This window comes from Capsicum annuum, chromosome 10 (assembly GCF_002878395.1).
Source record: "Capsicum annuum cultivar UCD-10X-F1 chromosome 10, UCD10Xv1.1, whole genome shotgun sequence".
NCBI classification, from domain to species: Eukaryota; Viridiplantae; Streptophyta; class Magnoliopsida; order Solanales; family Solanaceae; genus Capsicum; species Capsicum annuum.
In genome coordinates this window covers 2396241-2409140 of record NC_061120.1, presented here as the reverse complement: position 1 = coordinate 2409140, position 12900 = coordinate 2396241, and the positions used below count along the sequence as shown (strand labels likewise).

Genomic DNA, 12900 nt, shown 5'->3' with positions numbered 1-12900 from the left:
AAGTTTCTTTGAGACTTACTACAATATAATGCTTCATCAATCATCAAATTTGTTCCTCCGAGAAATAATAAGTTAGCTTTTCCGGAGCTTTCAGTTAATCTTGTACTACCACATATAATATTAACATTGGCTTCTTTCATCACCAAATAAGAGAAATATTTCTTATCTTTTAGAATAGTATGTGTGATAGCACTATCTATAAGACATATATCATCGTAATTTATTTTGAATTCAATTAATGATTGGGGAATTTTCATATTCTTATAAGGGCTTGTGCTGATAATGTGTTGTAAATAAATATTCTGAAAAAATGTACAATGAAGTGCCTTTTATAGGCAAATAGTATGTGGAAAAAGTGTACTATGTAAAAATACATTCACAAAATTATACACCCTACAATACTATGTGTAATAGGTGTAGTATGTGAAAGTATGATTATTACGTGAATATCCATAAATAACTTATTTACAATATATATATATATATGTTAATAATATTTTTTTTTAACAACAATTTAATATAAAAGGCAAAAAAAAGGAGAAATTGAATGGAACCCTATTAGAGAGAGAGAGAGTGAAAAATCTGTCAAAATCCATTTTCTACTTTCTCTCTCTAAAAAAAAATAATCCAATCGATTCAATTTTCAATGGCGAACAGCAATCTTCCTCGAAGAATTATTAAGGTGAAATTTCGAGCTTTGTTCGATCCATTGTATAGCTTTTGTAGAATTTTTGGATTTCGTGTTTGATCATTGTTTAGGGTTTTAATGTACTGTGTTTGATTTAGTTTGAATTTAATTTTTTTTAGTTTGATTTTTTTGTGATTTTGATTTTGAGCTCGATTTAGTTTGTTGATTGTTTTGATTTTGAGTTCAATTTAATTTGTTGATTATTTTGATTTTGTGCTCGATTTGGTTTGATTTTTTGTGTGATTTTGATTTTGAGCTCAATTTAGGTTGGTGATTATTTTGATTTTGAGTTTAGTTTGAATTTTGATTACTTTGATTTTGAGTTTAGTTTGAATTTTGATTATGTGTTCGATTTAATTTGTTGATTATTTTGATTTTGAGGTCGATTTAAGTTTGAATGTTGATTATTTTGATTTTGAGCTCAATTTTGTTTGTTGATTATTTTCCTTTTGAATTTAGTTTGAATTTGATTATTTTGATTATGAGTTTACTCATGAACTTTGATTATTTTGACTTTGAGTTTGAAATTTGATTATTTTGAGCTCGATTTTGTTTGTTGATTATTTTGATTTTGAGTTTGGTTTGAATTTTGATTATTTTGATTTTGAGCTCGAGTTAGTTTGATTTTTGATTATTTTGATTTTGAGTTTAGTTTGAATTTTGATTATGAACTCGATTTAGTTTGTTGATTATTTTGATTTTGAGTTTCGTTTGAATTTGATTACTTTGATTTTGAGTTCGATTTAATTTGTTGATTATTTTGATTTTGAGCTCGAGTTAGTTTGAATTTTGATTATTTTGATTTTTTACTTTGATTTAGATTGAATTTTTGATGATTTTGATTTTACTTTGATTTAGCTTGAATCTTTGATGATTTTGATTTTACTTTGATTTAGCTTGAATCTTTGATGATTTTGATTTTTACTTTGATTTAGTTTGAATGTTTGGTGATTTTGATTATGTTTTGTTTTTTGGCGATTTTACAGGAAACGCAACGTCTACTAAGTGAACCTGGTAAATATATATCTCTGTGGAAGCTATGTTTTTTTTTTTTGATTGTTTTAATTAGAAGTGAAATTATTGAATATTGGAATGAAATTGCCGGAGTTAGAGCTAAATGAAATGAATGTAGGATATAGTTGATTTGTATAGCGCTGTACTAGGATGTTGCGGTGGATGTGCGGACTTACTAGGAGTGACGGAGTGAGGAATGAGACTATTCGGGAGAAGGTGAGAGTGGTGTCGGTGGAGGACAAGATGCGGGAAGTGAGGTTGAGATGGTTTGGGCATGTGATGAGGAGGGGCACTGTTGCCCCAGTTCATAGGTGTGAGAGGTTGTCCTTGGAGGGTTTCAGGCGGGGTAGGGGGAGGCCGAAGAAATATTGGAGAGAGGTAATTAGACGTGACATGGAGCAGTTACAGCTTACTGTGGACATGATCCTAGATAGAAAGGTTTGGAGGACGCATATTAGGATAGAGGGCTAGTGCGTGTGGATGAGTCTTAGGCAGTAGTTAGGAGTGCTGTGGTGTAGCTTCGCTAGTAGTCTTAGGGCCTTGTGCATAGGGTAGAGCTCCCAGTGCCTTTGGTTTGTTTGTGTATAATATTGCTTTGTGAGTATTGTTCATCTGGGTTTTCTTCTTGTTTCATGATTTATGATTACTTTGATTACTGTCTTTTTGTCTTGAGCCGGGGGTCTATCAAAACAGCCTCTCTACTTCTTCGGGGTAGTGGTATGGACTGCGTACATTTTACCCTCCCCAGACACCACTATGTGGGAATATACTGGGTTTGTCGTTGTATAGCACTGTACTCAGCTAGTTAGGGATTTAGTTATTGTCAGTTGCGGAGTCAGGAATTCGAAAAAGATACTGCTTTCCTTATTAGTTGACTTTCCTTCAATAGAAAATTCAAATTCAAATTAAGTAAGAAAATCAGGGTAAAAACTGTAACACTCTTGTTGTTTAATAATTTATGCCAATAGATTCTCGACTTCATCTCAGAAATTTGTGTTTAGAAAGTATTACAACAAAGATATCAGCTTGAAGCACTAAAAACATTTTTAAAACTGCATGAGCCTTTTCTCTCCTCTCCAGTCACCTTAGATGTAATTTTGAGCTCGTTGAAGCATTAAAGTCATTTCTTTTAACTACATGAGCCTTTTCTATCCTTTCTTTCACCCAAGATACAATTTTTGGCTCTTTGAAGCATTTTTCGTCATTAACTACATGAACGTATTTCTCTTCTCCGTTCACCCAAGGTGCATTTTTGTGTCTTTTACTGAATTTCGAAGTAACGTTGACATGATTTTGTTTGTTCATTTTGGTATGGGCAAATATTTATGCCCCTTGGAGCTTATAGTGAGACTGTTCATTGGATTGTGGTTTTGGTTGATTCACGACCTATCTTGTTAAGAGAGTTTTAAATGTTTTTTGTGTGGTTTAACTTTGATTGCAGCCCCAGGAATAAGTGCTTCTCCCTCGGAAGAAAATATGCGATATTTTAATGTCATGATTCTTGGTCCAACACAGTCTCCTTATGAAGGTAATTTGCGCAATCAATTATGCTAAGTAAATGAAAGTCTATGTTGCTATTGTGCTTCACGTTGAATAAAGTGTGTCCTTTCTCTTGAATTGGTTCTTCATGTGTACATAGTTCTTGGTAAGATTCTTTGCTAGTTCTCGTTTCCTGCTTCACACCCCAACTTTCATTTACCTGCCTGGTCCCTCTTTTTTTGTCGTTGGGATCATCCGAGTTATATCTGGCTTTGGCAGCTCTTGTTGTGGATCAGTTTGACGTAAAAAAGATAAATGGAACATGAAATCAGCTGGTGTTGCTGACGAATTAATCCTGCTAGTTGAAATGAACTTAACTAGCTGACTGCAATAACAGTAGCATTTGGGTTGCGTTTGTCAAGTTAATATAGTATGTAAGTTAAAGTTGTCTCAACCACCATAGTTTCATTATCTTTGTGCGCATGCTTGTTATGTATATCTGAACGTATTTCTGGCTACAGCATAGCGGAAAGCTAGATGCCCTTTTACAATTTTTTGATTATAATTCTAGTAGAAATGTGTTGGTAATGAATGACATTTAGAGAAAGACATCTATCGTGGCCTTCCCTGTTTGCTTTGATATTCATACGTGCTAATTTTCTTTTACTTCAACTGGTTGACCTTTATTGCTGGACCATACATGATATGTTAGTATTATACTTTAAATGACATATATCTTTCTACCTGTTGTAGTTTTGTTCTGCTGTAATCTTTGTCGCTTAATTCCACTGCTTCCCGCTTTTGTGTAGGAGGTGTTTTCAAACTGGAACTCTTTTTGCCTGAAGAGTACCCAATGGCTGCGCCAAAGGTATTTGAACCCTTTAATGGATGTTATGGCAAGTTTCAACAGATGCTCAGAATCTCTGACAGGCTTTTCTAATTGCATTTTCAAGCTAAGCTGCTCGGACTTTTCAAAAATGTCTACGGGTGCGTGTCGGATCCTCCAAAAATAGCGTATTTTTGAAGGATCCGACACGGGTGCGGCAACATTTTTGGAGAGCCGAGCAACTTAGTTTTCAAGAATTATATTGCTTGCGTTTGTATTGAGTGATATTTTCTTATATTGTGCCTCAAAGTTCAGACCAGATACTATTTGATTTGACTTATTTGTCCGGAACCATTAACTGCAACCGCCTTATATTTCTTGGATTTCCTATCTCTAATCCGGCTGTGAGATATCATTAGAAGTTATAGTCTGATGGCTGGTGTCTTGACTTGTGCCTTGCCATTAAGAAATTTCTGATGTGCCTCGTTACATTCTTTGATTAACATCTAAAACTTTTTATTTTCCATTACTTTTACCATCTCAATCATCATACATTATGTACGAATGCGTAAATGTTCAGTTGAAGTATATGCACAGGCTTAGAATTTGTAATATTTGATATTTGCCATGGTTGACTTTTTGAGTTCGTTACACAACTTTTAACGACTATCATGTTCATGATGGAAGTGTTAATTCAGGCATTTTTCGTATTAGCGGGTTTGAATTCCTAAGATGATAGTATATCATGAACTCTGCAGATGCTTTTTCAGTTTGGCTCATATTATCTTATAAGCATCTCTTGAATTTGCTATACTGGAGACTGAGTTGCAACCATGATACAGTTTCGGTAGAGTAGATGAACGGTGAACAGCAATAAAGATATATCGTAGCTTTGATTTGTTAAGAAAAATGAAAATTGTGGGAAGAAACATAAGAATAGTGTTTATGGTGTAAGCTGGTCATTTAGGTGTTAGATAATTATGCATCAATCGATTGAAGGGCGTGTATGGGGTATACACGGGGCTATAATGTGGACACATTGAGTACATCTTAGGCCCCTATCTTCACCTGATACAAGGCAGTCGAAGTACCGGCAACCACACTGCTGAGCTGCCTTTCGGGCACGGCTCGTTTGCGTATCACTCACCTATGCTCTTGCAGCATGCCCCCTTCGGGCAATACAGGGTAATACGCGAAGCAGCTGAGCCATAGCTCTTCGATTTCTATATGCTTGCAATAGCGAAGGCGTGTTTCATCCTCTCAGAGAGAGTAGATGCTAAGGTTCGGATTGAATAACTTCGCGAGACAGCCCTAGGGCGCCATATCATGTGGGGAATAAGGGGGGCATAGTGAACGACTGAACGTAAACATTCCCTTGTTGGGGGATCTCCTCTTGTACGACAAGAGAATGGTGGGGGATGGGGCGCCGGAGACTTACTATAGATTTAATTAGGAGCAGTTGGATGATCAAAGATAAAGAACCTCATACAACTTTCTCTTCTACGATGCCCTATGTTGCTTGCCCACAAGTGCTTGGGTGTGTTCATAGACAAAAGTAATGCAGGATTCATACTGGTAGAAAGACTCTAGACCTACAAAACTAATGCCTTCTTCCGGAAGTGGTTTGCACATTCTGAGTTTTCTAGATACGAAGCTTCGTTGACCTCATCTTTCATGGTCTTTTGCATGAGGCTTGCTCCTTTCTTAATGGTTCGCGGTCTTTTACCTATATGCAGCATGTAGCATTGATCACATATTGGTTATAGAGATTATATGCTCGTGTGTGTCCTTGCATTGCAAATTAAAACGTGAATTTTGTGCTCTTTGTGTTGCTGATGTTAATTCAGTCATTGATCAAGTTGCATACTATTAACAGGTTCGATTCCTCACCAAAATCTACCATCCGAATATTGATAAGGTTTGTTCTGTTATTCCATTCTGTTTTTACATAATTTTAAGTCGCAAGCTGCCTCTCTTATGTTTGCCGTTATTATGAAGCTTGGAAGGATATGCCTCGATATTCTCAAAGACAAGTGGAGCCCTGCTCTTCAGATTCGTACCGTTCTCTTGAGGTATTAAATATCACAGTATTCTTGGATAATATTTTTCACATATTTCTGGAGCACTGTTCCCGAGGATCTAATGAATTTAAAACAAAACAACAACGACGACATGCCAAGTGTATTTTTACATAGTGGGGTCTGGGGAAGGTAAAGTATACGCAGTCCATACCATTACCTCCGAAGAAGTAGAGAGGCTTTTTCCGATAGACCCCCAGCTCAGGACAAAATCGACAGTAAACAAAGCCGTAATAACACATGAAACAAGTTGAAATAACAGAAATAAGACTCCCATAGAGTAGAAACTCACCCAAACCCTCTTAACTAGAAACTCCAACCTACGAGCAAAACCCTACGACTACTAGCATGGCTACTACAGCCAAGCACCCTTATCTACTGACTACGACTCACCCACACGCACTAGCCCTCTAACCTAATTTGCGTCCACGGTAGAAGTTAACAATATGGTTGTTCCTTTTTCAGCATTCAAGCACTTTTGAGTGCTCCAAATCCAGATGATCCACTTTCGGAGAACATCGCGAAGCACTGGAAGTCAAATGAGGCTGAAGCTGTTGAAACAGGTAATTATAAAGGCGTCTCATTTACAGAGTCTAAAATCGAAGGCAACTTGGTGTCAATACAATAGTTTACACTGCCAATTAGTCCTTGATTCGGTTTTCTTTCTTCAATCGTGCAGCTAAAGAATGGACGCGTCTTTATGCTAGTGGTGCCTGAAGGCATTATTAAGTGATTTTGACAAAGAAAAAAGCGAAAAATCTGTGGAATGCCATTGTAATTCACTGTCTAATCAGAACGGGACTTGGGAGGACCGAAAGCTGAATGCTTCGACTTACCATCTATAATTGTTTCCCTGTCCTCGAAATTGTATAATTAAAACGTTGCACCTTTGCTTTTTCAGAGTTGAATCGGTCTTTCACTTTGAGACCAGAAGAATTATCTCACAGAACACTGAATTGGAAGGCTAACATTTGTTGTGGACTGTGAGTCAGTCATGAATTTACATAGATTGCAGGTTGTTTCTGGCTATGTTGCTCGGACTCTTCAAAAATGTCAAATGGGTGCGTGTCGGATACTCCAAAAGTAGTGAATTTTTGGAGAGTGCGACACGGATGTTGCATCAAAAGTGAAGAGTCCGCGCAACTTAGGTTTCTGGCGTTGGTATATTCCTGCAGTAACAAACTCTTTTTCGTCGACCATGATCATCTATTGGGGAACTCAATAAGAACCTCAAAACTACGACTATTCCACAAGTGAGCGAGGTCTGAGAAGAGTAGTTTGTACGTAGACGCATACCCCTATCTTGTTTGGGTAGCGAGATTCTTTCCGAACAAACAGCTAAGAATAAAGTAGAGAGGGTAAAGGTTATGCAGTTCGTATTATTACCTCAGATAAAGCAGAGAGATTGCTTTCGATGGATCCCTGGCTCATGATAAATAACATTATACCCGGTAGAGAACATAAAAACAAACGATAGAATATAGTAAAGTACCACTAGATAATAAAAGAAATAAAATACCCATAGAGTACTATGATTATAGGTAAATCGACAAACAAAGCAGTACTTCAAAATGAGATTCTGACTCATTCTATTTACCTTTGTGAGTTATTCATATGGCCTTTTCCATAGGCCAAATATTAAGTTCTACTCTCTTCGTTTTAAAAAAAATAACTTATTTTAACTTTGCATAAAATTTAAGAAAATAGAAAGGACTGTTAAATTTTGTGATTTAAAATTAAAGTTATATTAAATTTATTAAAATATTTTTTAATTTTTTCTTAAACATACCACTTGAAAGGTTGAAACGAAACAGTGGCGGAGACAGGAAACATATGATCAAATCGAAGGGGTTCAAGATATATTATATGTACAAAAAAAAATTAATTTTCACTATATATATATAGTATAATTTTTCTTCAAAGGGGATTCGGATGAACCCCTTCCCCAAGCGTAGCTTCGCCCCAGGAATTTAAGTGTTGTCAAAATAGGAATTATTTATCCTTGAATTATCATATAAATTAAAGACAAATACTTTTTTCGTTCACTTTTATTTGTTTTGCTTCACGGCCGTCAAATTATCTAGATTTTGATAGATATTTTGACATGAATTTTCATTATATTAATATGAAAAATTGCACGACATAGGATTTTTCAAATATATCTATTTTAATTTTGAAATATCAGATTAATCTACTTCGACTTAGCTCTAAAAATTAATCAAATGAACTCCTAAGAAGCAAAATATGATAAGTAAAAGTGAACAGAAGAGAGCATCATACGGTGAAACAAACAAAATTTAGATAAATTGACCACCGAATCTTATTAAGCCTCGCATAAATAGAGGTAACATTAGCATACACTCTATTATTCATCATTTATGAATCCATACAAGATACTTCCTCTGTTTCAAAATAAATAAATTGTTGGATTTTGACACATAGATTAAGAAAAAAACATCAAAGGCATAAATTTTCATTTTTACCCTTGAAGTCTCTTTTACCCAAAAAAAAAAAAAAAGCTGACCTCGGTAATGCTATTGGCTGCAGTCTCTTTTGCTTGTCAAATTATAAGTGTAATTTTGGAAAAACTTTAACGATTCACTTATTTTGGAATACCAATAAATACTCCAACAATTCAATTATTCTGAAACGGAGGGATTAATAAATTGTTAGTCAAATTTTAGTGATGTATCTGTGTCATGCCCCATCAAGATTTTGCTAAGTGGTCACTGTGCCTTGAAAATTGTTGTGATAGCAATAGAGACAAATGACCAAAGAGGAATAAGAATAGAGCATTGGGATTAGTAGCTATTGACATGACTCATCCATGTCAATATTAGTAGTAGTAGTAATAAGTACCATAGATAAATAGGTAGGTCTATAATGGATACAATATTAAATTATTATCTGATCCCATTGACTCATCATTATTTTTTTTGGTGTGTGGGTGGGGTGGGGTTGTTTCTACAAGGCGGAGTCTTAGAGTAATTGATAAAGTTATTATTGTTGTATGATTAGGAACTCAGTGGTTCAGGCAGTGTAAATAGTCTCACGATGTAATTGATAAAGTTATTGTTATACGACTAGGAGCTTAGTGGTTCAAGTCGTGTAAATAGCTTCAATTGTTCAAGCTGTGTAAACAGCCTCTCGGCGTAATTGATAAAGTTTTTGTTATACGATTAAGAGCTCAGTGGCTCAGGCCGTGTAAATAGTCTCGCGATGTAATTGATAAAGTTGTTGTTATATGATTAGGAGCTCAGTGGTTTAAGTCGTATAAATAGACTCTCGGCGTAATCGATAAAATTGTTGTTATACGATTAAGAGCTCAGCGGTTCGAGCCGTGTAAATAGCCTCTCGGTGTAATTGATAAAGTTATTGTACGATTAGGAGCTCAGCAGTTCGAGCCGTGTGAATAGCCTCTCGGCGTAATTGGTAAAGTTGTTATACGATTAGGGACTCGGTGGTTTAAACCGTGTAAATAGCCTCTACGCGTTATTGATAAAATTGTTATTATATGATTAGGAGCTCAGTGGTTCAAGCCATGTAAATAGTCTCTATTATTCAAGCTGTGTAAACAGCCTCTCGGCGTAATTGATGAAGTTGTTATACGATTAGGAGCTCAGTGGTTCAGGCCATGTAAATAGTCTCGCGATGTAATTGATAAAATTGTTGTTATACGATTAGGAGCTCAGCGGTTGAAGTCGTGTAAACAATCTCTTGTAGAAATCTAGAATAGACTAACGATTAGGAGCTCAGCGGTTCAAGCCGTGTAAACAGCCTCTTGCAGAAATCCAGAATAGACTATAGACTTTCGATCCTTTCTCGGATGCACTCTGTATAAATAGCCTCTAACAGAAATCCAGAATAGACCGCCGATTAGGAGCTCAGCCGTTCAAGCCGCGTAAAACAGCCTCTCGCAAAAATCCAGAATAGACTATAGACTTTTGATCTTTTCTCGAATTCCGCACATAGCGGAAGCTTTAGTCTATTATGTTGTCGTTTGTTTGGTTTTCCTCGATGTTTGATATCTTCGTTTAAGTTCAATTAATTTAGATTCGCATCGTAAAAATTTATTTTAGGTAAAGAGTCAGACAATAGATGCTGGTATAGCATGAAATTAGTCGAGGTGTGCACAAGCTGACCCGAACATCACTATTATTAAAAAATAAAAGAATGTGTTGTACTTGAATTTTTATCCCCATTTGGCAAAAATTTAAAAGATGATCTCTCTTGCCAATTGAACTTAAGTTCTAATTGCAATGTGTGTACAAATTATTTTTTCTTATAATATAAAACAAGAATTATTGAGAATATTACAACAAAAATAGTGTAATGTATTGTTTATTGGGCAAGAGTTTTAGTGTTATGGACCTGTCACATTTTACTCATACTTCCTACTTGTCACATTTTGTTTCGTCATAGTCAATTTGATTAATTTTTAAAGCTAAATTAAATTAGCTTAATTTAATATGTTATATTTAAAAATTTTATGTTCAAAAATTATATAAAAATTATTATAGGTTGCAATTATTCATTTTCACATTATGGTGAAAAAATATACCTCAAATGTTGATCAAAGTCTGTAAAGATTAACTCTCGAAAAATAAAACGTGACAAATAAAATGAACGAAGAAAATAACATTTAACTTGCAATTACGAATAAAAGATATTTACCATTCTATCACAATCATTACCTCCCACCAGCAATAGCTACCAAGTAACTCTATCGACTAAGACTGAGATAGATCGAAAGAAATCACCTAACGTTTTCGTCTCAGCCGATATTTTAACCTGAGATTTCATGATCTTCACTCACTTCATTGATCACTAAGCCACACTCTTAGACCGTAACAAACATATTTTACAGAGTGTATTCCCACAAAATGGGATCTGGGAAGGATAAAGCGTATCCAGTTTATACCACTATCTCAGATAAAATAGAAACGTTATTTTCGATAGATTCCCGGCTCTATGTTATTACACATCAGCTAAGTTAGAAGTGTATGACAATGACTTTTGAAAAAATGTCATTTACCAATGTGTCTTTTTATACTTTTTCTCCAATCCAAATCCCAATTTTTTTTCTTCCAACTTCAATATAGAATCTTATTTTGGACCTTTCTATATTGTTGTGTCCTTTTCCATATCTTGTTTTCTTTTTCATTAATGTTAGGATTAGTTTGTGCGTACATCGATTATATTAAAAATTTACTCATACTAATCTAATCATGGTTGATTAATATGTATTCTTACTTCTTTATCTATTCAAATTTGATTGTGTCGTAGCATAGTATTTCGGATTAAGTTTATCGTTGAATGAACGATATTGTTTGGTACTGAACGCAAAAAAGATGGTAGGTATAGCTAGACCGTGAACAACCAACCGTTAGTACTGTAAAAATGGAATAGGTTCAATTTATAGTCGTGGAGGCCTCTTAAAACGATCAACTAAATTCATCGAGTTGTTCCGTCCAATTTGATTGTGTCGTAGTTTACTATTTCGGATTAAGTTTATCGTTGAATGAACGATATTGTTTGGTACTGAACGCAAAAAAGATGGTAGGTATAGCTAGACCGTGAACAACCAACCGTCGGTACTATAAAAATGGAATAGGTTCAATTTATAGCCGTGGAGGGCACTTAAAATGATCAACTAATAAGTACAACAACAACACCGAATCTAGTATAATCCGACAAGTGAAGTCTAGAGAGAGTAAGTGTGGGGTCGAAGATAACGGGTATCCATGAAATTAGCTAGGGTCATACGAGTTGGCTCAGACACCACGATTATCAGAAAAATTTGCTATTGCACAGCATAGAACCACATTCTAATGTCACTTATTTGCCACAAATTCATGATAGGATTGAGGAACCATACAAGATACTACAATACAGACAGTAAGTGTGTATCGAGAGTCTATCGAAACAGCCTCTCCTCCTCACGAAAGTAAGGGTAAGGTAGAGTCGAGAGTGTAATCTCACAAACGGCGTCCGAGGAGGGTAGAGCGTACACAAGCTTACGCTACCTTGGGAGGTAGAAAGGTTGTTTTCGATAGACCCTTGGCTCGAGATAAAGCATATCCAAGCAGATACTACAGACAGCAAGACAAGTGAATAGGGATCCCACAAATGGCATTTGGAGAGGTAGAGAGGTTGTTTCCGATTGGCCCTTTGGCTCAAGAAAAAGCACATCCAAGCAGATACTATAGACAGCATGACAAGTGAATAGGGATCCCACAAATGGCATTCGGGGAGGGTAGAGAGCGTACACAACCTTACCTACCTTCGGAGGCAGAGAGGTTGTCTCCGATAGACCCTTTGGCTCGAGAAAAAGCACATCCAAGCAGATAATACAGACAGCATGACAAGCAAATAGGGATCCCACAAATGGCGTCCGGGGAGGGTGAAAAAGCATATCCAAGCAGATACAATAGACAGCATGACAAGTGAATAGGGATCCCACAAATGGCATCCGGGGAGGTAGGGAGGTTGTTTCCAATAGACCCTTTGGCTCGAGAAAAAGCATATCCAAGCAGATACTACAGACAGCATGACAAGTGAATAGGGATCCCACAAATGGCATCCGGGGAGGGTGGAGCATACACAACCTTACCCTACCTTGGGAGGTAGAGAGGTTGTTTCCGATAGACCCTTTGGCTAAAGAAAAAGCATATTCAAGCAGATACTACAGACAGCAAGACAAGTGAATAGGGATCCCACAAATGGCATCCGGGGAGGTAGAGAGGTTGTTTCCGATTGGCCCTTTGGCTCAAGAAAAAGCACATCAAAGCAGATAATATAGACAGCATGACAAG

The 12900-nt window shown here is 36.1% G+C and overlaps 1 protein-coding gene across 1 annotated transcript; it reads left to right on the top strand.

Annotated features, from left to right (window-relative positions):
- Nucleotides 1–510: 510 nt before the first annotated feature.
- On the top strand, nt 511–7062 carry LOC107845458 (ubiquitin-conjugating enzyme E2 36). Its single transcript, XM_016689799.2, has 8 exons — nt 511–682; nt 1675–1702; nt 3144–3230; nt 3991–4049; nt 5884–5925; nt 6006–6079; nt 6551–6648; nt 6765–7062. Exons 1-8 carry the CDS (start codon nt 647–649, stop codon nt 6800–6802), a joined length of 462 nt encoding a protein of 153 aa, XP_016545285.1. The 5' UTR covers nt 511–646; the 3' UTR covers nt 6803–7062.
- Nucleotides 7063–12900: the final 5838 nt, after the last annotated feature.